General features: G+C 47.3%; 1 protein-coding gene across 1 annotated transcript in view; it reads right to left on the bottom strand.

Moving 5' to 3' along the window:
- The window catches only part of Ack-like (activated Cdc42 kinase-like), a 240,229-nt gene that overhangs the window by 35,032 nt on the left and 178,439 nt on the right, over nucleotides 1-26,758 (bottom strand). The window contains exon 11 of the mRNA XM_070534618.1: nucleotides 384-492. Within this exon, the coding sequence (XP_070390719.1) occupies nucleotides 384-492 (109 nt within the window). The remainder of the gene's footprint in view (nucleotides 1-383; nucleotides 493-26,758) is intronic.

The following is a 26,758-nucleotide window of genomic DNA, read 5'->3' as shown; positions in this document are numbered from 1 at the left end:
AATAGTGGCACTCACACCTTCCAGAGTAATGTCTCAGCCTTTAGTATTAAAGCTCAATATCAATAAAAGCAGGTTAAAAATTAGGAAGGTTCAATCTTAGATAGCACAAACATGTTAGAATTATTATAAGGCACAGGCACCGACTTCTAGTTCACATGTGGAACAGAGCTTGATATTAGCTGGTATGTTTTCTTCACTTGCTCAGTAAATTAAGAGAAGCAATTGTAAGAAGACTGTAATTGGCTGTGCAGAAAGAATCACCGAAACGTTGTGCTTTTGTGACCCTTTTATACCAGGCGCTTGGCAAGGGATATTTCAAGATCCAAAAAGCCCAAGTGATATTTCATCTATAGCAGGCAGAAAGAAAAAACAAGTTCACTCACAAGGATTCACAACTTGCTTCGGCAGCTGCCCATATTTATCACCAAGGAAAGCTACATCTCCAAAAAATGCTCCATCAAGACCTACATGGCCAGTATGTTTCAAGTCACCCTGCAGATAGAGAGAGAGAGAGAGAAAAAGAAAAGGACTCATCAAAGAAGAGCTTTCGTGTGCAAGTAAAGAGCAAGTGCTTCTTTAGATGGCCCCAGAGCACATCTGATCCAAAAGCATAAGTTACTCATAAGTGCAAGATTACATATAAATGAAAAAGTAAATGGCTGCCACAATTTTATTTTCCAATCAATCATAGGTTTACTTTTGCTTTGACAGGAGGGGCCAGGACTAAAAGCTGTAGTGGCTTGACTAAGGTCCCAACCTATAGGCAGTATTTTGTCACCATGTAGATGGTCTACATGGTGACATGTGGCAGCGCAGATCAATAATAATAATAATAATAATAATAATAATAATAATAATAATAATAATAATAATAATAATAATAATACATGGGCGCGACAGCACTCAGGGAATGCAGCCACCTAACAATCTGTTTGTCCTCATTCTTCAGCTTGTTCTCGGACTGGTGCTTCACGCCAGTCCGGGCCTTGAACCACCAGGAGTGACTGGAATAACAGGGATCTTCAATGTGACCAACTGCCATGTGCCGAATGTCATGCTGATAAAGTCATGGGGTTCTGTGCTGCACCTGCGCAGGTCGCTGGGTGCACAACCGGTGCTCAGCATCACCCTGCAGCCCACCTATAAAAGCCTATCACACGCAAGTCGAGATCATTGGGCACGACAGCGCTCAGGGAATGCAGCCACCTAACAATCTGTTTGTCTTCATTCTTCAGGTGAGAAAGCGATACAGAAAATGTATTCGCTTTAGTGACCCATTCTTGTTAGTGCTGCCGTGCCCAAGGCTGTGTGGTATCGTGTCTGAACACGCTGTGCTTATACTAAAGCTTCCATTATTAGGCGGAGATGTCGAAACTAATCCCGGCCCCAAAATAAGTAAACAAAGGAAATAGCTGCAGATATAAAAGACATTAAATAAAATCATCTAGCTGAAATAGATAAGAAATTGAACACGTTGACAAGCCAAGAACGAAAAGTCGATTCTTGTCAAGAGCAAATAGCAAGCATGAATTCGGCAATAATATCAATGCAAAATAGAATCGATGATCTAGAAAATCGTAGCAGATGCTCTAATTTGACAATATGTGGACTACCAGAAGCCACTGGAGAGACACCCTTGACACTAGAACGCACAGCGAATAAAGACATTATCAAAGGCCCTCTGGAATTAAAAGCAGAACGCATACATCAGATAGGGAGAGCAGAACCTAACAATATTCAGCCTGTAATCTTCGAATTACTAGATTCAAGAAAAAAGTACACAATACTGAAAAGGGGGTACAAACATAAGGACACTCAACTAGCTATTGCAGCAGACTTCAAAACGCGTGTGAGATATCAGAAGAAAACTTTGGAACAGCGCGAAGGTAAACTGGCAAAAGGATGAAAACGTTTCGCTTGTTTTCGACAAACTATACATTAACCATCGCCCATATGTTTGGAGCAACGAGCAGTATCACAAAGTGCTGCTTAAAAAAAATGATTCACAAAGGGGGTCAGAAAATCACCGTGCCGGCAAAGCAGCGAACATCACCGGAAGAGACAAAGGCCATTACTCTTCCTAATCCATATTAATTACATCACAGCTAACATTGGTTGTAATATAAAACTGTTCGCCAACGACTGAATTATTTACAGCAAAATCACTAACTATAGCGACCACATCACACTTAAGGGGAGATGCTGCATCAAAATACAACTCGCTTATTTCTTTATGAAACTTGGTGAAACTTGGCAAACTTGTTCAGTTTCTTTTGCAGATTCCAAAAATGCAATTACATTCCTTCTAGCTTGCTTAGTTAGTCAGATAATTAAAAATCATTTGGCATTATGCGTGAAAGTAATTAAAAAATAATCACTCGTTAAAAATTTTCTATATACGTGTCTGTGGACTCAGTAAACCATAAAGGACACAATAATGCAAGCAGATTTTAGTTAGTGAATTTATGTCCCATATTTAAAGCCCATTGAATACGAGCGTCTCATAACAGATAATTACCCACTGAGAAAATGCACCATATAAAATATTTGTCAAAAGGAAATTTTAAAAATGGTTTGCATCAATGTGTGCTCCATTCATTCAGCTATGCACTTCAAAAAGAATTATTACGATATCTGCAATTGGAGCTGAGATATCGCATTTACGGATGCACTGAGAGGCCAAAATTTGCATTTTGAGTAAAGTGAAAAAAACAAACAAGAAAGCTTTATTTAGAAAAAATAGAGAAATGTAAACACATTTGCACTCTCAAAGCACTAATATGCTCCTGGGGCATAATCACTTTGATCACTGCCACCTTTATGGCGCTTCTTTAGTGTTTGTTGCACAGTGTCTGCAGATGCACGTTTGTGTGCGGATGAGACTGATCGCTGCCGATCCTTTTCTTTCATGCGTTTAGTGCTTCGCTGGCCAGGATTCATGCTAAGCTCATGTAAAATTCCAGCTGAGGTTCTTTCACGGCCTGCATTAAAGTTCATTACGGCCTCCGCCACAGCTGCTTCAATGGCGAATAAAGATGCATGCTTCTCTTTTGGGGCGAGTGCCCATATTAGTGAGTGCAGGCTCTCATTACTATTCTGAGTTTTGCCACGCACACACCGCTCAAGAAGCTTCTTATCAGACAGCCGCTCGTAGATAGGCAGTAGAGCTTTGGCCACATGATCAGGAAGGCTATAACGATGTTTTGGTGCTGGCTCTTCTTTAGCTTTCGCAGCATTTTGCCGGCACCAAGAATTGGGACCAGTGGGACAAAGGCTGTGATTGGCGAGACTATCATTTGATGTTACGTGGTGATATGTCGCCATCACAGCCTTTTGCATAGCCTCAATGTCATCACTGTGCGACTTGATTGCCCAGCCATAGTACGAGCTGAGTTTGTTCACAAGGTCACCAGTCAACCTCCCTTTTCCACCTAGTGGTTTCGAGCCCTTGTGTTTTGCCAGCAGATTGCAGAGGGCTGTCCCCATGCGCTTCTGTACATGGTTGACACATTCCTCTTTTTGGATATCTATATACCCATACACTTCAGCCTCCTTTAGGGCAAGGAACGTCCTGCTGTCCCCATCTGACAAAACAGTTGTATATCTGAGCTGGTGCTTCTCCCAAGACCTCTTGAATAGAATAAGGCCAGCCTCAACCTCCATTTCGCCAGATTTCTTGTCCGTATTTTTTTGGCATACGTGAGTGGCCTTCCATTTTTCATAGAGAGGGTCATGAGCTTGTGGTCCGCGTTCGCAACCAGCACAAAAGTTGCTTAGTACGACGTGGTCCAAGACGAGCCCCGAAAAAAGTTCAATAACCGCGCCGACTCCGATGTGGGACGAATGCCCGCGGGTCATCCAAGACCCGTCGTAGGACACGGCGATGTTACCGGGATTGTCCAGCCTAAGCTCGCTGTACAATTTCCGTACGGCTTCTGCGCTCTCCTTTTCTTGTCGCTCGGCTGCACGAGCCGCGGCGGGCGTCAACTTTGTCTTTTGGTAGGCTTGCCACGTTTTCGTGTGCAGTCCGCGGTGAGAAATGTTCATGATGGCGAAAATATCGTTGAGGGCCGTTTGTCTGTTGCCAGTAGCTTGCATGGCACGCGCAGCCAGAATGTTTATTGTAAACGGATTCACTTTTTTATCACCGTTCACGCGCGGCGAGCTCCAAACCGTAGCTTTGTCACCGCAGTTGGGGCAAACAAGTGACAGTTTCACGGCAAGGCCGTATTCTCGCTCCTCTTGGCATATTTTCGCGTTTCCGCCACATATCTTGCACTGTAGGTGTTCAAGAAGCGTGTTCACCAATTCCAAACACACCACGGTGAAACTGGTCTCGTCAGCCGGGCAGCCACCGGAATCGCTCGCGGCCAACAAGTCCGATTTTCTTTGCGTTGCTGCAGTCGATGCAAGCTCTCGAACTTTGGCATCTGCTCTTCTCCTACCTTCATCAATATCTGAAGGCGTCCGGAGCACTGTATCACGACGAACGCGGCCGACGTCAGGGTCACTCGTTGACGGGACCGCTAAGCCTAATCCTGGTGTACGCAGCTCGGCGGCTCCGTCGCTCGATGCCTGCAGTCGCTCATCTTCGATTTGCAGTTCGCCTTCGGTGCCTCTCGATCTTTGAGCCACCCTTCTGATGTTCTGAATCAGTGACGACCTTCTTTTCTTGCCGTACTTATGTCGGCACACAAACTTTCTCGTTGACATCGCGGTAATTTTCGGGTCCGACAACAGGACAAAATGGCGTCCGTGTAAGCGATCGAGACGAGCTGCAGACGATGCTCTCAGCCAATCGCGTAGCCGCTTTTCATCACGTGCCCTGAGCAGCCAATAGCGACTGGTATTTCATCATTTTTTCGCGGCGTTTCTCTATTGTTACCGGTGACTGTAGAGAAGCGCTAGCGCGCGAAAATTGAAGACGAAAAACTCCTCTTTCAAATGATACCAACATGGCCGCGAGCGGAGCGATAGCGCGGAAGCTGCGCATTGTTGAAATTGCACCGTTTTCGGTTCTACATCTACTCAAATTGGGCTACCTTTAATGCAAAAAAATGATATTGCCGTTGAAATAGATATGTTTCAGATATGAAACTTTGCAGATTAGTAGAATAATGAACGTAGATTCCGAATATAGCATTTTCCAAAATTCGATTTTTTTCGCGAATTTTCAGTGCCAAAGACCCGTGTCCCCCCTTAATACATCCCTCAACACTTTAGCTATTTGGAGCTCTAATTGGCAGATGTCAATTAACATAAAAAAGTCTGTGGCTATGACCGTAACAAGGAAAACAAGACCATCTAGCTTTACATATCAGATTAACGGTATACCACTAACTGAATTTGAACAACACAAATACCTGGAAGTTACATTAGCCTCAGACCTCAGCTAGGATAAACATATTTCGAATACCACCGCAGGAGCATTACACAAACTATTCTTCCTCAAAAGAAGCCTTGACCTCTCTATGACATCAACGAAGCTACTGGCCTACACAACGTTCGTTAGGCCAGTTCTCGAATATGTAAACACAGTCTGGTTTCCTCATACAACGACTAACATAACAAAATTAGAGGCAGTACAAAGAAAGGCTATAAGGTTCATTCACAACAAATATAAATGCGCTGACTCACAGACTAATCTTCTAACGCAGTCTGGATTGCAAACGCTATGTACCAGAGCAAAACACACTCACCTGAAGTTCTTGTTTCAGCTTTTAAAAAATAACTATAAGATAGATGTGTCTAGGCACATTTCATTTTCTCAGGCTCGAAAAACACGTAACAAACAACAGAATACACTTGCAACAATGACACATTTAAGTATTCATTCTTCCACCTTACAGTAGCTGAATGGAACCGACTTGAGCCTGCTATAATCGCCATCGAATCGTTGTCCGAATTTACCTCACAAGTAGAAGCTGCAGTACGTAAATAAAATCATTTATCATCACATGAATCATCGTCACAAACTTCGCATTGTGTTGCTTTCAATGCCCCATTTTTCTTTTTCCTTCAATTCATTTCTTCTCGCTTTCGAAGTGTATATGTTTTAAGTGCATCTCTTCACATAACTTTAAAATTTCTTGACGCATTAAGTGTTGTCTTTCAGTTCGCTCCTATTTCATGTATAACTGGTTACTTACATGTTCTTCACTGCTAGTATTATGTTAATTAACTGTCATGTGAAAACATGTATTTTTGTTCCTAAACTCAACTTCCTTCTTCTATTGCCATCCTTGGGCAATCGTTTTCTTTTTATTTTCCTTCTTTTTCAGTTGTTCTGCCTAGATGCGTACTGATATACATATATCGCCCAACTGCCATTCATGTATCGCCATGTATCGCCCAACTGCCACATTCTCAAATGAGAGTAGCAATATCATAAATAAATAAATAAATAAATATAGTAACAATTATAATAAATAAAACATGGGTACATACAATTAATGCTGGCATCTATTAATGCACACAGCAATGCATGATGTACACAATGCATGAAAATTGCAGTGACAAGAGAGTACAGACTTGTTCAGTATGGCCATAGCAAAAGCAGCATGAAAACAATTCCATGAATATCTTCACATCTGTTCTTCATAATGACAAATGCCTCATTGTATTACACTAAATATGCTAGTGCCTGGTGCCACCGCCATCATGAGGGAAGACGCCAGCAGCACATGCCCAACCAAGCCACATTTGTACAGGTCACCTCACCAGCAAAAATAACAAAGTAAAAAGAATTCACATAAAATGATGGCAAAGGCTGTCTGAGAGACACTTCCACAATTGAATGGACGAGTTAAGAAAGTGGCATGGGCCTTCAAGCAGCCACCGTTAAGGCATTACGGGAACCTTGAATGAAGGTGCTCTGTCATCTGCTTACTTGTCTAACTGGAGTCAACCCTTCCTTCTACCATCTTAGCTAATCGGAGCACAACAGGTTACATATCACAACAAAAATAAACACAACCCAAGTGGCCATAAAATGTCGTGTGGGTACTGCAGCCATGACGTCTCCACGCATTTGGTATGTTGAGTTTATTTTATTTATTTATTTACTTGTACGTACTGCAGTCTATAAAGACCAAGCAGGTGGGCGTATTTCTGCAAACACTCATTTATGACAAGAATAATAGGTGCTCTTGTGCTAGACATATGGAACAGAAAAAGGAAGAGAGCAAAAAAGAAAAAAAAAAGAACAAGTTGGCCTTTTTGTACTGTGTGAGTGTATTGAGTGTATCCATGCTCTAGCACCCGCCCTTTACATGCTGGGTACATGCAGTGAAGTTCCATGACCTGCTTTTGCTACTAAATACGCGAAATGCACAGCCATGACACACTGCTGAGAAGACAATGGCACGTCATTTGAACATTAAGCTTTTTTCTACACTACTACTTCACTGCATTTCGGCTGCCTGTATGTGTGGAGACATTCCAACCGGAATGACACTTAAGGCAATTCAACGCATGAACAGTCTTTTTTGCAGGGCTCTTCGGCGTGTGCATTATGCACTAGAATATGCTTCATGCTGGCTACAATACCGAAAATGTTTTTTGAACGGAAGGTGTCTTTCAAAGCATTTTGACAAGATGCTGGGGTCCACCGACTGAATGCACATGCCACTGGTGCATCATCATCATCATCAGCCTAGTTACGCCCACTGCAGGGCAAAGGCCTCTCCCATACTTCTCCAACTACCCCGGTCATGTACTAATTGTGGCCATGTTGTCCCTGCAAACGTCTTAATGTCATCCGCCCACCTAACTTTCTGCCGCCCCCTGCTACGCTTCCCTTCCCTTGGAATCCAGTCCGTAACCCTTAATGACCATCGGTTATCTTCCCTCCTCATTACATGTCCGGCCCATGCCCATTTCTTTTTCTTGATTTCAACTAAGATGTCATTTACCCGCGTTTGTTGCCTCACCAAATCTGCTCTTTTCTTATCCCTTAACGTTACACCGATCATTCTTCTTTCCATAGCTCGTTGCGTCGTCCTCAATTTCAGCAGAACCCTTTTCGTAAGCCTCCAGGTTTCTACCCCATATGTGAGTACTGGTAACACACAGCTGTTATACACTTTCCTTTTGAGGGATAGTGGCAACATGCTGTTCACGATTTGAGAATGCCTGCCAAACGCACCCCAGCCCATTCTTATTCTTCTGGTTATTTCAGTCTCATGATCCGGATCCGTGGTCACTACCTGCCCTAAGTAGATGTATTTATTCCCTTACCACTTCCAGTGCCTCGCTACCTATCGTAAACTGCTGTTCTCTTCCGAGACTGTTAAACATTACTTTAGTTTTCTGCAGATTAATTTTCAGACCCACCCTTCTGCTTTGCCTCTCCAGGTCAGTGAGCATGCATTGCAATTGGTCTCCTGAGTTACTAAGCAAGGCAATATCATCAGCGAATCGCAAGTTGCTAAGGTATTCTCCATCAACTTTTATCCCCCATTCTTCCCACTCCAGGTCTCTGAATACCACCTGTAAACATGCGGTGAATAGCATTGGAGAGATCGTATCTCCCTGTCTGACACCTTTCTTTATTGGGATTTGGTTGCTTTCATTGTGGAGGACTACGGTGGCTGTCGAGCCGCTATAGATATCTTCCAGTATTTTTACATATGGCTCATCTACACCCTGATTCCATAATGCCTCCATGACTGCTGAGCGTAATGCCTCCATGACTGCTGATGCGTAATGCCTCCATGAAGCTTATGCTGGAAAATACGCCTTGGTACATACTGGCAACAGCTACAAGGTTCCTGTGAGCGTTTTTTATCTTTAAGTGCTCCAACAATGTTTACAAGTCTTTTTTATATTTCTGGGACAGATAGCTACTCAGAGATATCCTGTCTCACGTTGCCACGCTCACTCACAGAGACCAATCAAAGTACGTGGTTGTCCAAGAACTTTGTCTGAGTTGTCCAAGTTCATTGTAACACAACCTCCAAAACCGAAACTGACCCTCAAAATTCCCCGAATGCCCTTGGTGCGACAGGTGGGGTTGACTTTCTTAAGTCGCCCATTTAATGGGAAGAAATCGCATGGCACCATGCCATGCATGTGTAGGTGACATCCTACTGGCATGACATAGTAGCACTGTAATGCTAAGCAAGTAAAAAAATTCACATTCAGTGACGGCAAAGACTGTAAGCAGAACACTCCGATAATTGAATTTCGGGATGACAAGTGATGGCAACATACAGTAAATGCATTAAAGATGAAGAAAGCAACTAAACATGAAAGAAAATGAATTCACTGTGGAAAATGGTAAAACTTATTCAGGAGGTAGTTGATACCAACAAACCCTTCTAATAACCGAGATTGGACTATGAAGAAGATAAACATTTGGGGACTTGGATATGTTGTTTAACAGAGAATTGATCACAGCAATTGATTCTAGGGGTAGGAATTTTCCATGGCTCTCTATGTCTGGTGTATTTGATGCTGTACAGTAAAAGCTCGTTAATTTGAATTCCACAAGGATGCTACGAAAATACGAATTATACAAAATTTGAACTAATGAAAGTCAGAGAAAAAAAAATGACTAAGGTGCGTATATAGTCCAGCGTGGAGTGAGCGCATGCGCACACATGCTATGTCACGTTGCCGTGTACAACAACATCTATACTTTGAAGCGCTGGCACAGTAAACGTAACCGGACGTGGCCAACGCAGTCCGACGTGCCCGATGTTGAGATGGCTCTTGCTCCATCTGCACATTCGTCGCACCGACTGGAGCATGTCGCTTCGCCCGAAAAGCGAAGCATCGTTTGCGATAGCAAATTAGTAGACAACTATACAAAGTAAGGATAGTAGTTTTATCAGCCGTATAAATTTGTAAACATTCACTCACTAACTAAATTAACAAGTACAGTGTCACGCGCACACGGGTAAACATGAACACATCTCGCTTGATGAGCGCGGAAACTCGCTGAAAAACACTGGAGTGAGGAATCGTGGCAGTAGCAGTGAGCGAATTGACCTTTGTAAAGCTCTCGCTTCAACGTGAACGAAACGTAGAAGGCACATTGCGTACGAAGTTACCGGCACTACACGCACGCTGCAAAGATCGCAGATCCCTTTGAAGATGAGGCCAAAGCAGACGCACACTTTGGCCACGTCGCAGATCGCTTTCAAGATACAGTGGCCGCATGGCCATGCTGTAAGTGTATCGGACGTGTGTACTGATTATATCAGCGCGGATGCGCATCTGTGATGCGCAGTTGTACAGCGCGCTGCATTCATGTCTTTATAAGCCATGCTCTCAATAAACCTTCGTTCTTTCCTGCACTGACCATGCTGCTGTAAGCGTCGTCTCCCTTGGCACGTTACATGGTGTCAGAAGTTGCTGCGCTGCCTGTCGACGCCTGAGGGGAACCGTTCCCGCGAAGAACGCATTATGGACCTGCTGAAGGCACCACAGCCATTGCGGCTGACGGGTAACGTCACGGAAAACTGGAAGCGTTTCAAGCAGAAATTTGAGTTATTTCTGCAGGCAACGGCGGCAAAGGACCAGCCGAAAACGGAAGCATCGAAGGCAGCCCTCCTGCTGAGCATGGCGGGTTACGACGCGCTGGGCGTCTTCAACAACTTCCAGTTCGCGCTGGATGAAGACAAGACCGACTACAGTACAGTGGTGAGAAAATTTGATGCCTATTGCGCCGAAGTGAGCAATGAAGTGCACGAGAGATATGTATTCCGTTCAAGAAAGCAAGCGGAGGGAGAACCATTCGAAAAATTTTTTCGTGACCTGAAAAAGCAAGCAGCGCAGTGTAATTTTGGCGTTTGGCAAGAATCCATGATAAGGGACCAGATCGTATTTGGCACGCAGGATCCCAGACTACGGGAGAAAATGCTTCGTGACAGCCAACTGACTTTGCAAAAAGCAGAGCAAATGTGTAAAGCAGCGGAGACTGCAGCACAGCGAACCGAAGTATGGCGTAGCGGGGAAGACAGAGTCGATGCCGTATCGAGGCGCACGGCGCCACCCTCAAAAGAGCGGAAGAAAGGAAAAGAACAATTTCACTGTGGTAAGTGCAACCGCTGCCATAAACCGAAGCAATGCCCAGCGTTTGGCAAGAGGTGTCGTTTGTGCCACAAGCTGAACCACTTTGCAAGTAGTTGCGCGTCAGCGGTAGTCAGCGAAGTCCAAAAACAGCAAGACGATGACTTCGACATTCTCGAGATCACAACATCTAGTCACGAAAGGGATTGGACGGTTAAAGCCCAAGTTCGCAATCGCGAGATAAGCTTTAAAGTGGATACGGGGTCGCAAGCAAGTCTGTTTCCCATGTCAATTTACCGCCAACTGAGGGGAGCTGAAGAGTTGAAGCCAACGAATTCGGTGCTGAGGGCGTATAACGGCGGTACCATAGCGTGCTATGGAACGACTACGCAGGAAGTAAGGCTTCGTAATACTTCTGCTACGGTCACATTTTTCGTTGTGAAAAATGGCCGTCAGGCCATACTCGGGCTAGAAGCTAGTGAGGCTTTGGGGCTGGTCCAGCGTAAAGTAGGTGCCGTAGACAAAATTTCCTACGACGGACTTCTCAAGAAATTCAGGCATGTTTTCGAGGGCCTAGGTTGTTTGCAGCAGGCATACAGCATGGTCCTGCAACCTGAAGCGGTGCCAGTCGTGCAACCAGCTCGATGAGTTCCTTTGGCACTGGAAGAGCCTCTAAAGAAGGAACTTGAAAGAATGGTGCGTGCTGGCATAATTGTCAAAGTGAACGAGCCTACCGACTGGGCCAGTCCTTTAGTTCTGGCAAAAAAGAAAGATGGCACACTACGCGTGTGCATGGACCCCAGAGCTGTGAACAAGTACATAAAGCGGCAGCATTTCCCGCTTCCTAGGCGCGAAGATTTGGAAGCCCGTTTAACCAATGCCGTGTACTTCAGCTGTCTTGACGCGAACTCCGGTTATCATCAGATACCGCTTGACGAGCGCACATCTAAGATCTGCACTTTCTCTTCACCGTTTGGGAGATACCGTTTTCTGCGTCTGCCTTTCGGCATTTCGTCCGCACCGGAGGTATTCCAACAAACCATGAGTCAAGTATTCGAGGGCCTACCTGGGGTGCTGGTATACATTGACGACATTTCAGTTTGGGGTTCTAGTAAAAAAGAACACGACGAACGGTTGACAGAAGTGCTTAAGGCTGCCGAGAAAGCAGGATTGACTTTCAACGCGCAGAAATGCAAGTTCGGTGTGAAATCAGTCAAATTCCTTGGTGACGTCATAAGCCGAACGGGCATATCGCCTGACCCAAAGCTTATCGAAAGCCTGGCGAACATGCCGACACCAACGTCCAAGACTGACGTCCAGCGGATGCTGGGAGTGCTGAACTATTTCAGCAAATTCGTGCCACGGTTGTCCGAGCGAACGACGCTTTTACGAGAGCTTATCAAGTCCCGCGCAGAGTTCCAATGGACAGAAAACCACGCGAAAGAGTGGCAAATCTTAACGCAAGTATTGACTACCGCCCCCCTGCTTGCAATCTTTGATCCGCAACGAGAAACTAAGATAACGTGCGACGCATCAAAGGAAGGTGTCGGTGCAGCATTATTGCAAGGCTACAATGGTGAATGGCGACCGGTAGCGTATGCATCTCGTGTATTAACCCGAGCCGAGCAAAGCTATGCACAAATTGAAAAGGAGGCACTCGGAATTTGTTTTGGCTGTGAAAGGTTTCACGAGTTTGTGTACGGAAGAAAAGTGCTTATCGAAACAGACCATAAGCCACTTATAGTGATCGCGCAAAAGGAAATCGCCGACATGCCACCGAGAGTGCAAAGATTCTTTTTGCGGCTACTAAAATACAACTTTGTCTTGCAGTACATTCCCGGGAAACAGCTGGTTCTCGCTGACATGTTGTCACGCTCAACGGCTGACCAGGGCAAAGATCAAGTTGGCACCACTTCTGGTACCACCGACGACGTGGAGATCCATGCGGTGCAGTCCTTGGGCTACATGGTCACTTCCGAAACGCAGCGGCTACTGCAGCAAGAAACTTCTCGTGACGTATACTTACAGGCCGTGAGGAAGAGCTTAACAAGCGGACAGCCGGTGACCGGGGAACTCAAGCCTTTTGCGAAAGAGCTGTCAGTCGTTAATGGAATAGTGTTGAAGGGCTCGAAAGTTGTAATACCGAGGAGTATGAGACAAAGCATCCTGAACAGGATACATGCTGGCCACCTCGGGTTGCAAAAGTGCAAAGAGAGGGCCCGAACTCTCGTATTTTGGCCCGGTCTGAACGGCGAAATAGCTGCGCTAGTTGAAAGCTGCGCTACCTGCCGAAAGTACGCGTACAGGCAACCACATGAACCACTTTTAATGCGGCCAGTTCCAAAATGTGCTTGGTATAGGGTCGGCGTAGATATCTTTTCTTATGCTGGAGATTCGTACGTGGTTGCTTACGACGCCTTTTCAAATTTCCCTGAGGTTGAGAAACTTGACGACACAACTGCAGCAACTACGATCGCAGCCCTTAGCGCCATGTTCGCCAGGTACGGCGTACCTGTAGAAGTTTGCACGGATAACGGACCCCAGTTTTCAAGCCATGAATTTGCCAGATTTGCCAAAACATACGATTTCAAGCATGTAACCTCCAGCCCCCGTTATCCGCAGTCGAATGGCTTGGCTGAGAAAGGTGTCCAAATCGTAAAGCGCATCCTGAAAAAGACTCGAGAGGTGAGGGAGGACTTCTGGCTGGGTTTGCTAGCCTATCGCTCAACACCACTGGAAGATGGGCATTCTCCGGGTGAGCTTCTGCAAAGAAGGCGACTTCGTTCTAACCTTCCTGACTTCGGTAGGGTGTCCCGGACCCCTGTGAGGAAGCGCCACCAAGCCAAGGCCGGGAGGCCTTTGCCAATACTGCACAGAGGCACGAAGGTGAGGCTTCAGGATGCGACTGCGTGGTCCCCAAAAGCGAAGGTCGTTGGTGAAACTGCTCCACGTTCCTATTTGGTACGAACGCAAGATCGACGTGTTCTGCGGCGCAACCGCCGACATCTACTTAGGACGGGTGAACCGTATAGCAGTGAAAGTGATGACGACTGCGAGGAGATTCCACCATGCGAAAGTTATGGTGCGCCGGCGCCTGCAGCACCAGCTGAACCAACAGCGCAAGCCACCGAGACGTCATCTCTAGAAACAACCGTAGGAGCAATGCTACCAGCAAGTGACGGCGATCTTTCGCCTGGCATCCAACCGACGCATGCTACTAGAAGGTCGACTCGTGTCGTCCGGCCTCCCCAGAAGCTTCATTATGATGAACATTTTAAGCAAGTGTCATAAGTTTTGGCAAATGTGTATATGTATCTAAATCTGTTTTGTTTGTTGCCCGAGGGAGGATGTATCGGACGTGTGTACTGATTATATCAGCGCGGATGCGCATCTGTGATGCGCAGTTGTACAGCGCGCTGCATTCATGTCTTTATAAGCCATGCTCTCAATAAACCTTCGTTCTTTCCTGCACTGACCATGCTGCTGTAAGCGTCGTCTCCCTTGGCACGTTACAGTAAGTAGCAGCCACCGGAGAAGTATGTTCCCCACTCCCCCTCCTTCCTTCCCTCCCTCCCTCCTTCCGCCTCACCCCTGTGCCTCGTGTGCGATAGGACAGGGTGCGCACCCGCCCCGCCTTTTTCACTAGTGCATGCGAGATTAAACCGCATTTGCCCGCTCACCCCCTGCATGCTTTCACTCGCACATACAGCATATGGCGCACGGCGATGATTTTATCGCCCTTGAGCTTTATGCGGAACCTCATGAGAGAGAAGCAACATGCAACAGAGGCATTGGCCATGCCTGGCCAGGCGCAAATGCATCTCTCTCCAGTCAGGCCAAACAAAGGGCCACAGATGAAAAAAGCTAAGCTGCGCGGCCCGCGCAGTGACGCCAGCATTGCCAACGTGCTCCCGCACACTGGCACTCTCCCCATCCACGATGGTGCAGAGTTCAAATTATTGGTGGCGGTGCAGATTTTAGTGTGAATTAGCGGGGTATGTTGCATATTGTTTCAATACATTGCTGTACAAACCGCGGTGGCTACTTCGACTTATCCAAAACTTCGAATTAACGAGCCTTTACTGTAGTTTTCTTGGAGGCCAACCAAGCAAATTATACCATCATAACTCAACCTTGATCTGTATGGTAGTGTCAGCATATATCTGTACAAATGAAACGGAGGAAGTATTTCGTACTGAATGAAAAAGCTGGAAGTAGAGTGAACATATCAGACATTTGCTACATAGTGAACCATTATTTTCTGAAGCAGGTATAATTTTGTCAAGTTAGTGACCCTGGTATTAACCACACAAGACTGCAATATTGAAGATGGGAAGCCACTAATGCATAATAAAGTATAAGCTTGACTTTACCAGGCATATGATGTCTGAGGCAATCATGCATAAAACCAAAAGACATTTTGGACTGCAGGTGTTCAACCTGTTCATCTCATGTTGGCTGGCTTGAGAAAATCGCACCCAGTGTCTTTACCGAGTCCGATATCCCTATAGTTTCCTTCCACAAATAAACATTCAGCTGTTGATGAGTATTTTAATTTTTCTTAGTGTCTATGACACCACTTTGGATTTTCACGAGTTTATTTTTAACAGAGCTCTGAATCTCTTTTTATTGAAATCAAGAAATGCATATGAAGTTAAAACAGACTATCTCACAAATACATTGCTGCAAACAGTACTTCAATGCGGTCTACAGAAGCAGAGTTATTGGCAATCAAAGGTCGCCTATGATTCCCTTTGCAGTGTTCCTGCACCTTCTTCAATGCCTTGCACTGAGAAGGCTACGGCGGAGCGGGGCATGCCCACAACACTCCGTCCACTAAATATCACTGTGGTGCACAGTTCAAATTTGATTTTGGATGTTCACATAGATGCCACTATTTTCCAGTTTTGGTGCCTACAGTGCGCCAAATGCAGTTGCCCTTGGTGAGCCGCAGTGCACTCAGCCAGCGGACTCGTCGCAGCCCACCCTTCTTGGTGTCAGCTAGTGGCCAATAGCAGCCACGTATAGGGATCTGCTATATTATAAAATAAAGCAGCCTGAAAAGAGTTAGGAAAAAGCTTCTGTTGAAAAGAGCGTTTGAGAAAAAGGTGACTTCGCACTGTGCTTGCGAGATCCACATGCCGTGCACGACTGCAAAATTTGGTTAAGATGTTCATGGCAGTGTATGCTATATGCGGAATGTGTTTCTTTACCGTCCCTTGTTACGATCGGCCAGCAGGGGGAAGCGACCTTCCAGCCTCTGCTGCCATACTGCGACGAATCGCTTCGTGAAGCTCCCAATATGTTGCCTCAGACAGACCAGCGGCAACACCGAGGCGAGACACTTTTAACGGCACTGAGACCAAGGAACTCTTGGGAAGGTGTGTTCTACGCCAGTTCGCTGTGGCTGCTGCTAGCTTCCAAAGCCGATCGAAAGACAATCAGCTAATTGCTGGACCATACCAGGAGCCAGGACGCGCAAATGGAGTCAAGCCTGACACCCCAGTCTACGAGCACAGTCTTCTTTCTCTGGTACAGTGAGCCGTGTGTGCCCTGGGGTATTTCTCCTATGGTGTTCCGTGAAGAAAGGTGCCAGAGTGATTGCACACACTTTCGCCCACAAGGCGACTACGAGTTCTCCGATTGGAAGATGGTGTGACTCTGGATTTCCCTGGTCAGGGATCTAGGGAGGACAGAGGGGTTAAAAGTGGACACCTTTAGTGCTAGTGCGCTCTGATGTGTGCTCTCCTAGAAAGATGCAGTCTGCTCAGACCTGTAGCTCATGCTACAAGAATGATGTACTGCGCTCTGTGCTCCGGCCAGTACGAGTATCCCTTGTTCTGTTAAATAGGTTCGCCTCTCCAATGTAAATAAACCCCCTGTTCCATTTCTCCACCCTCTCGACCTCGTACTCTTTACTAATGAAGCAATCATCAAGAAAATTCGGACGACAGCGTGGACCCGCTTAGTCTCCATGTGATGCCCCAGTAGCATAGGCCAGCTACCCATTTTGAGACACACCGGAGGCGTAGGCTAGAGAGCGACCCTCTGTGTGACACCAGACTCCAAGGCAACAACTCCTGACTCCTACAGCCTGAGGGGTGGTTCAGGACCCCTTTAAGCAATTTGCTTATACCCGTGTTTCTACTTTTACAAGCGTTTCATTAATTCTTACTAGGCTTAGTTCACACTTATCAGGAACAAGTGTAGTATCATCGGTACATACTTGTTCAATATTGTTACGCGAACAAAGGATTAAGGACTAGAGACTATTTACAAAGTATATTTACAAAGGATAATGCAGCACTGGCCAGTTCAGCCGACAGTTCGAGAGCCAGAGAGCGTTTGTCATCTTCGTCGGTGCGCCCGCATGCATCGACCACAAGAAACATGCAATATGCATGTATCATTATCCCCAGCGGCACAAGCACCGTTCCCGTGTGTTTAAATACCACTAATAACAGGAGAGTAATATGGTTTGAGGCGTGCGACATGCACAACGTCAGTGGAATTCAGGGCAGATGAGGCATTCGTGCTGACTGGGGCAATTTCATATGTAACAGGAGTCACGGCACACAGCACTCAATATGGGCCTGTGTACCGAGACAGGAGTTTTTCTGACAGGCCAATGTGACGAGTCGGGGACCACAGGCATACCAGAGATCCAGGGAAAAAGTTGGCGTCTCTCTGTTGGCGATCCTACAAACGCAGTTGCTTCTCTTGCGAGGTCAGGAGGCGAGAGTGGGCAATTTCGCATGCTTGGCCTGCACTGTTGATGGCGTCAAGTGCATACTCGCTGATCTCTGCTGCGGCAGATGGAAGGGAAGCGTCCCGTGGCAACACGGGTTCTCGGCTGAACAACAGAAAGAACCGGGAATAACCGGCAGTGTTGTGACGTGAAGGAATATATGCAAAAGTGACATAGGGCAGGGCAAGGTCCCAATCAGTATGGTCGGACAAGACATACTTTACAGGCATGTCTGTTAGAGGACTATTCATACGCTCCATGAAACCATTAGTCTGTGGATGGTAAGACGCAGTAAGCTTGTGATTGGTTGAGCAGGAGCGCAGGATGCTGGCGATGACTTTAGAAAGAAATGTTCGACCATGGTCAGAGGGCAGTTGGTGTGGAGCGCCATACTGTGGAATCATGTCGTGTAAAAGAAAATCGACATCTGTGGCGCAGCTTGATGGAAGAGCTCTGGTGATGCCGTAGCGCGTGGCATAATCAGCCGCCACAGCGACGCACTTGTTGCCAGACATGGATTGAAAGAAAAATATCGAACAGTTGAAGGCACCCGGCAGGGAGCACTGATGGTGTTTTTTGGCGCTGACATTTCTCACACGCCGCAACGTATTTCCGGACGGAGCGGGCAAGGCCTGGCTAAAAGATGCGTCAGCAAATCTGGTCGTAGGTGCGGGAGACACCAAGAACTTCATGATTGGAGAATCATGACATTCTTGGAGAATAGCTGACCGGAGGTGCTTAGGAATGACAAAGAGTAGGGCAGGACCACCGGGGCGAACATTGTGGCTGTATAATACACCATCCCGGAGAACAAACAGGTGCAGGGATGAATCAGAAGATGAAGATTCCAAGCCATCAATGATGGCACACAAGGTAGCATCACGGCGTTGCTCGTCGGCAACGTGTAGCAGCTGAGAAACAAAGAAAATGCAAGCGTCGGCATCAGGGTTAGGGTCAGCGGGTGGTTCGTCCACTGGATAGCTTGATAAACAGTCTGCGTCTTGATGTAGTCGGCCCGACTTGTACACTACTGCATAGGAATATTCTTGCAGCCGTAGAGCGCGTGGTGGTCCGTGATTACAGAGAAGTGCATGCCATACAAGTACGAGCAGAATTTGGAAACTACCCAGACGAGAGCCAGGCATTCACGATCTGCAATCGAATACTTGCGCTCCGCTGCTGTGAGGAGGCTGCTAGCGTCGGTGATAACACAATCTTGACCCTGTTGGTGCTGGGCTAAGACGGCTCCGATACCATGAACACTGGCATCAGTACGCACCTCTGTAGGAGAGGACGGGTCAAAGCGGGCCAGTATAGGTGGCGTGGTGAGAATGTTGGTGAGCTGGGCAAATGCTGCAGTTTGAGCGGGGCCCCATGTAAATGGCATGTCCTTCTTCAGAAGATCAGTAAGCGGTTGACTGTGAAGTCTTTAACAAAGCGTCGGAAGTAGGAGCAGAGTCCTACAAAACTTCGGAGATATTTGACTGACTGAGGTACAGGAAGAGACATGACAGCACGAATTTTTTTTGGGTCTGGTTGAATACCGGAAGTGTCAACGAGGTGGCCCAAAAGCGTAATCTGCCGACGACCGAAGTGACACTTCGATGAATTTAGTTGCAGCCCAGCCTCACGGAAGACTTGAACAGTTGATAAGCTCTTGAGGAGTGTCTCAAATGTGGGTGTTACATTTGATTGGCGGGGGCTAGTGATCTTCGGGGAAGCAACCGACGGAAAGGTGCGACCATGTCTGCTGCGATGACTCGCTTTGAAAGAACAATACGTCAGTCCCCAGCCCGTCGGCGCCACCATGGCTGCGGCAGCGACTTGTTTTGTAGGGAGGACAATGCGCTGCTTCCCCTGCCACGCCGTGCCGAGATGTCTAGACGCAGTCGGCGGAGCAAGTATTGTTAGTGCGTACGCCGACACCGTCACGGTCTGTTTGGAGCAGGGGAGCTCCGGGAAGATGATTTGCGGTGCCGTCTCACGCAGCTTAGAAGTCGTCAGTCAATAGACAGACGCGGCGGCCGTTGTCTATTGTCTGTTGTCTGCGGAGTCGACTCTGGGATAAAGAGGCACCTGCTCAGGGCACCACAGTGTCTACGAGAACCCACTTACCTCGGCATGGTCAGTGCAACCTGTGTGAAAATGAGTGCGTAAACCCTCCCCCTCATAGGAGGGTCGGCTACGATGACTTTGGACGCTCTGTTTGGTCAAACGGCCGTTTTCCTTCACCTAGGGATCTAAGGAGGGCAGTGTGTATTTAAGGAGCCGTTGGCGGCTCCTCAGGGTGAATTCCTCTTTCAGTCATGTTAGACTGATGAACTGTAACATTCTCATGTAGATACTGTAAATAAATCCAATATTCCTCGTTCTCGATGAGAACAAGTCTCTCCCTTGAACAACGTCCTCAACGTGGATAAGTTGGACGACGGCATGGGCCAGCTACCATCTATTTCATGCCCAACTCCAACCATCACATGGGTGAAAATATGAGAATGTCGTCAAGGTAGCAGAGGCATGTTGACCATTTCAACCCTTGAAGCAAGGAGTCCATCATACGTTTGAACTCGCTGGAGTGGTGCATAGACCGAATGGCATTACTTTGAATTGATATAGACCGTCAGGGGTGACGAATGCAGTCTTCTCTTGGTCCTTTTCATCCACAAAATTTGCCAATAACCAGACTGAAGCTCTATTGATGAAAAGTATTTGGCACCGTGGAGACAATCGAGGGTGCCATCAATGCGAGGCAAGGGGTAGATGTCTTTTACGGTAATGCAGTTTAGATGACGATAATCTATGCAAAAGCGCCATGTGCCATCTTTCTTTTTAACAAGTACCACAGGCGACACCCAAGGGCTCGACAAAGGTTCAATAATGCCTTTAACAAGTATCTTGTTCACTTCATCTTGAATAACCTTACGCTCTGAAGCAGAAACTCCATATGGCTGGTGATGAATAAGGCTGGCAGCCCAGTATTTATGTGATGCTTAACAATCCGCCTTTTGCGTCGCAGAACTGCGCATACGCAGCGCCCTAGCGGATGAGGACCAAAGTAATTTCGCAGGCGCATGGCCGGACTCGACTCTCGACTCCGAGTGAGTGGAGTACGGCAGTGGCAGGCGCTGCACTTGTCAGTGGAATAGGGCACCCACCGTTTCTCTTAGACTCTTACGGACTGGCATATACCAGTGTCTTGCCAGTCTACACGGTTTATCCCGACGTATATCGCGATGACGCCTGCCCGTCCAGTGGGCAGACTTCCACTCTAACACGCGTGCTCCACTCCGGGTATACGAGTCGAGTTACCCCAAGTTAAGCAAGAAGAACTGGGATTTGCATCTCCGTAGCTCCGCTCTAGACAAGCAAATCCTGGCTGTCCAGCATGCTCATGACCGGGCCTGTGGGCTAGACCTGCCAGTCCCGACGTGGGACTAGCGGGGGCGTGACGAGTTTGCGTCCTCGCCAGACCTCCAATAGTTATTTCATTCGTCATCCTTGCCATTCTCGCTGCCATGCGCATGGAACGCCTCTCGAACATTATTGTCATCGAAATTTGGTACAATGCCAATGTTGTATCTCGTTTACGGCTGCACCTCCCGTGCCCATCCCTGCAGGGCAATGCATATTTTCCAATTTCCGTCGGTAAAATGCGATCGACAGCGCCATGAAGTCTGGATTAGGGCTGCACTTTGTGATAGGCATGCATTGGCACATGCAGTTGACCTCTGTTTTTGTCATTACTGACTCATACAAGTAATGTTGATGAAGACGCAAATGTATGTTTGAGCTAGCAAAAAAAACGATCTCTGAGCTCACGCAATCTGGTTGAGTGAAACGCAAAGTGTTTTTTTTCCTATCATCTCCGTGTGTCTGTGTGTCCGTGTGATTTGCGCTACAGTTCCCTCAGAAGACTGGAGAGAACTGCAGCGCAAATCATGAGGCTAATCAGAAGGATAACAAATAAACATAGCGGGATGAAAGAGGAAAACACGATCAGGTCAATATAGGCCTTCGTAATAAGTAGAATAGTATACGTAGTGCCGTACTTAAGATGGCAGGTCGCGGAAAAGATCAAAGTAGAATGCCTCATTCGGAAAATATACAAACTAGCCATAGGACTACCGATCAGCACCAGCACGGACAAATTGCTGCAATTAGGCCTACACAACACGATAGACGAGCTCATTGAAGCGCAACGTATGGCACAATATGAACGCCTCTCTAAGACTAGAGCAGGCAGACACATCCTAGAGGAATTAGACATAGGTTACCACACACAGCATGGTGTCAAGGTGGACATCCCGAGAGAGACGAAGGAAAGATTGGCAATACCTCCCATACCAAAGAACATGCACCCAGAACACAATAAGGACAGAAGAGAGAACAGAGCGAAGCAAATACAGAAGAAATTCGGCAGCGACAAGGACGCAGTGTTCGTAGACGTGGCTCGATGCAGTCGCTGACGGGGGTTTACGGCAGCCATAATCGATAGGGAGAAACGGTGCCAGACGACGCGACGATACGCACCATAAGTAACGAGATAGCTGAAGAAGTAGCCATAGCGCTTGCAGTAGCTCAGACTAACGCAACCGTGATAGTCAGCGACTCTCAGACAGCAATAAGAAACTTTGCCAACGGCCGAATCTCCCCGGAGGCACTACGCATTCTTCTTGCAGAAGGCCAAAATTACAAAAGAAAGATATACATCACATGGACACCCGCTCACACCCTTGCGGAGGACGGCAACAACGAGGCGGCACACGATGCGACTCAAGGGCTTACAGACCGAGCCGCAGTTGCAAATGACATCCCAACACCCTCCGGACGTGACGGTGCGGTAAATGAGTGGGAGTGGGACGACAGAATGACAACATATAACGACACTACGAAACATTATAGGTTGCAGAGGCGCATATTCCTGCGACCTCACGCAAAATTGACAAAAAAGCAGTCTGTCGCATGGCGGCAGTTACAAACTAGGACGTATCCGAATCCTGCTCTCTCGTACATCATATATCTCGATGTATATCCTACGGACAAATGCAAAACATGTGAATCCAGAGCCACTCTGGAGCATATATTATGGGAATGCCGAGGGATATATGACAATAAAGAAAACGCGGCCCCTAGCAGCAGCCTTTGCACGCGCTGGGAAGCCGCGCTGCTCAGTCCCGCCCTCGAGGATCTACTATGGGCCGTCCAGCGGGCCGAGGATGCCACCAGGACCCACGAACTCCTGGCCACCACCTAGGCGGGGCCTTTGGCCCTCCCCACCAACTCGCAGGGCACACAATAAAGTTCTTTCCTCCTCCTCCGTGTGTCTGTCGCTAGAACGCTGTCATTTGGGAACTTCACGCCGTGCACACTTGCAGCTTTATAAATGCTCACCGAATGCTCGTGATGGCGGCGCAGTTATCGGTCGGAGTCAAGCTCACCTGCACTGCTGGGCTGACGTGGGGAACAGCGCGCACTGTGGAAGTAGCTGATAGCGCTAGTTAGCAATCGTTGCTAGCTGTCGTTTCGTCATTCTTGTCGGCACTACGTAATATTTACTTGTAGAAGGCTCATTTTCCTGTGCGGCATCTTCTGGAGTCGAGTGGCGTATCTTATTGTGTAACTGACACCTTTCAGGGGCACCTTCGCCGTCGGCCAAACATCTGGACTTCATACTGAAATATGTACTTGTTAATCTTTTTTGGGTGGCCGCTTTTCACCGTCAAACAAGTGTTATCGCTTAGTGTGGGACGCGCCCGCATGTATCGAAAGTCTCTCGAATGTTATCGATCGTTCTATCCACTGTCTGTTGTCGCCGAACCTTGTGTAATCTTATTGTATGTATGCGCGACACGAATGGTGTAGAACTTTCTGGAAGACACGTGGGCACCAGCGATTACTCCCGAACGTTCGACTGCTCATGTATAAAAGCTGACCCCGCTGACGTGCTTGACCCGCTGATCAGATTTCTACGATTGGCGACTGTGTTTTCTGCTATCGTTGTGCTTTAAGTGTAGCCTGTTTTTGTGGGCATAGGTTCAGCCAATAAAAGTTAATTTCGTCATGCACAGTGCTTTTACTGTGTTCTTTGCATTCACTACTACGTGACAATACCGATGCTGTTTGTTTACACGCACCAGTTCAAGAAAAGAGAAAAAAAAGGACGCGGTCAATTGCTTTGTTCGTACAGCGACTCATTCTGAAAGGAAGACAGGCATCACCGACAGGTGTCACCGATTTTGATGATTCTGACCATTTTTTATCATTTTTATAGATGCACACACACTTTATGTGGGTAATTAACGTATGCAACTTGGCATTCTGTTTGCCTCCCCGCTGGCTGCGTAAGTATGTACGCCTAGCACTATGGCACACCATAAAGCGATACATGCAGTGGTGAAATGTGATATTCGCCCTAAGAACTACACCTCACGCCCTATTCGAGCCATGTGTTTTTGTGCGCACTCATGCTGTTTTATTACTTATTCACTTTACGCCACAGATGCAGCGGTTTCTGGCCAAGGGGAGTTTGTAAAACGTGGCCGAAGCTCTTTTTCCGGCTGTTTGTCACGCTGAAGATACCTCCGAGTACAAAGCATTCACCAGTGGGCTCCATGGCTAGCTGACGACAAAACTATGACAGCGCGTAGACGTTGCTTGAGTCTTGTCTCACATGCTGCTTGTTTGGTTGCGAGTCTCGCGTGGGGCGGCTGTCGCGGCGCGCAGCGGCGCCTGCCAAATTGTTTCTCATGGCCCCCGTGCAATGGCGCCACAATGCATCTGGCCCAAGTGGCGATTGTTGAGGTCGAAGATGTCGTGGTAGGAAACCAAAAGGCGACACAGAGCTGCAGCTTGTTCAGGCAATAGGTCCGCAGCAATCATGAGATGAAATGTTGCATCAGGGCAAATAGCATCCTGTAAACATGGTGAAGAATCTGAGCAGATGTCTACTGAAAACGTCATGATGTGGTCATCTCCTATAGCACGCAGCCTTGCAACCGATATGCCTCGGGGTAGAACATCCTTTGTCAGGTCATAATTGACGACAGGGAGGCATGTCCGATTATCGGCGACAGTGACGATAAAGCGGGGCACAGTGATATTGCGCATCAAAAAGACATCAGGAACAGGTGTGGCAACGTAATTACCATTGGGCACAGAAAAATGTGATAGCAAATCGACGAAAGTCAAGGCTTTAGGCGGCGGGTGGACGAAGGCGGTAAAGTTGCATGGCAGTTCGGCACAAATAGGTGCGAGTAGAGGATGTTTGAGGCAAAGGGTACCAGCAGAACAGTCGATTAAAGTCGAATGCACCGTAAGAAAGTCGAGTCCGAGGATTAGGTCATGGGGACAATTGGTCAGCACTGTAAAAAATTGCCTGTGGTTTAGCTCTGGTTAACCCTAGTTGAATTGCGAAAGCAAGAGCTGCATGGCTATGCTTGTGGTGTTAGCTTGTGGTTAAGCGTTTGGTTTAGCTCTATTCTATAGACGCGACAAGACACGCTGTTCAGGTAACGACTAGGCTAGGTAATGACTAGGCAACGTTTACGCAGCGCCTCAATTCCGACACTTCTCGAGCTGTGCGGCGCGTTCTTCTGGCGTATTTCGAGTGCATTGTCTCTTCCTCGCTTCGTTCTATCATTGTTGCATCTCTTTCGCACTCTCCATAATGACTAAATACACTGAGGCGAACAACATACATACATTTTATACACACACACATATATATATATATATATATATATATATATATATGTTGTCACGGCTCACTGGAGACAAGAAAGGAGAGCGGTATTTATTCAAGAGAGTTAGGGCAAGCGCTCAGTCCAGGCTTCTTCTCTAGCGCCTCGCTTGCACAGACGAGGTCGTCGTCTTTTTCGTAAACGTGGTTGTGCGCAGATGGCGTCGCAGCAATTGCCCTCCTCCAGAAAGAGCATCGTCCCGATACTCGGCGGGTAGCATCCGGTGTCCAGCAAACCAGAGAGTGTCCATGTCATTCAGAAAAATACGGTTTCATGCGCACCACATGCACAGTCTCAGGCAGGTCCTGACGGTGCCTCGAGCAGGATGGGCTGTCAGGAACGACTCCATAATTGACGTCGCTAAGGCGTCGTAGAACCTTGTACGGTCCGAAGTATCGTCGCAAAAGTTTCTCCGCGAGGCCTCGGCGGCGTACTGGAGCCCAAACCCACATTCTTTGCCCGGGCTGGTAGACGACGCATTGATGGTGTTCATTGTAACGTCGGGCATCACGGTCTTGCTGGCTAGCTATGCGAACGCGCGCGAGCTGTCTTGCTTCTTCAGCGCGCTCTGTAAAATCTGCGGCGTCAGTCTCGGAATCGCTGAAGTCATGAGGAAGCATAGCATCCAGCATTGTAGTCACTTCTCGACCGTGGAAGAGACTGAATGGCGTCATTCTTGTTGTTTCTTGCCGAGCCGTATTATAAGCAAACGTTACGTAGGGTAATACTTGGTCCCAGTTCTTGTGGGTCACATCGACATACATGCACAGCATGTCTGCGAGAGTCTTGTTGAGGCGCTCCTTAAGTCCATTGCTTTGCGGGTGATAGGCTGTCGTCCCTCTGTGTGCCGTGCCACTGAGGGCGAGTACAGTTCGCAAAAGTTCAGCCGTGAACGCGGATCCCCTGTTGGTCACGATGACCGCTGGAGCACCGTGCCTCAGGACGACGTTTTTGATGAAGAATTATGCGGCCTCAGCTGCTGAGCTGCTAGGAAGTGCCTTGGTTTCAGCATATCACGTAAGGTAATCTGTCGCGACTATGATCCACTTATTTCCGGCAGCAGATATTGGGAATGGGCCCAAAAGGTCCATCCCAATTTGTGCAAACGGTGTTTCAGGCACTGGAACGGGATGTAATAGTCCGGCAGGTTTCGTAGGTGGCACTTTTCGTCGCTGACAGTCAAGGCACGTTCCAACGTAGTGCTTCACCTGTGCTGCGAGCCGTGGCCAGTAATACTTCTCTTTGATCCGTGCTA

This window comes from Dermacentor albipictus, chromosome 2, assembly GCF_038994185.2.
Source record: "Dermacentor albipictus isolate Rhodes 1998 colony chromosome 2, USDA_Dalb.pri_finalv2, whole genome shotgun sequence".
Taxonomy (NCBI): domain Eukaryota; kingdom Metazoa; phylum Arthropoda; class Arachnida; order Ixodida; family Ixodidae; genus Dermacentor; species Dermacentor albipictus.
Note: the sequence above shows the minus strand (reverse complement) of the source record. Positions and strands in the feature narration are given on the sequence as shown.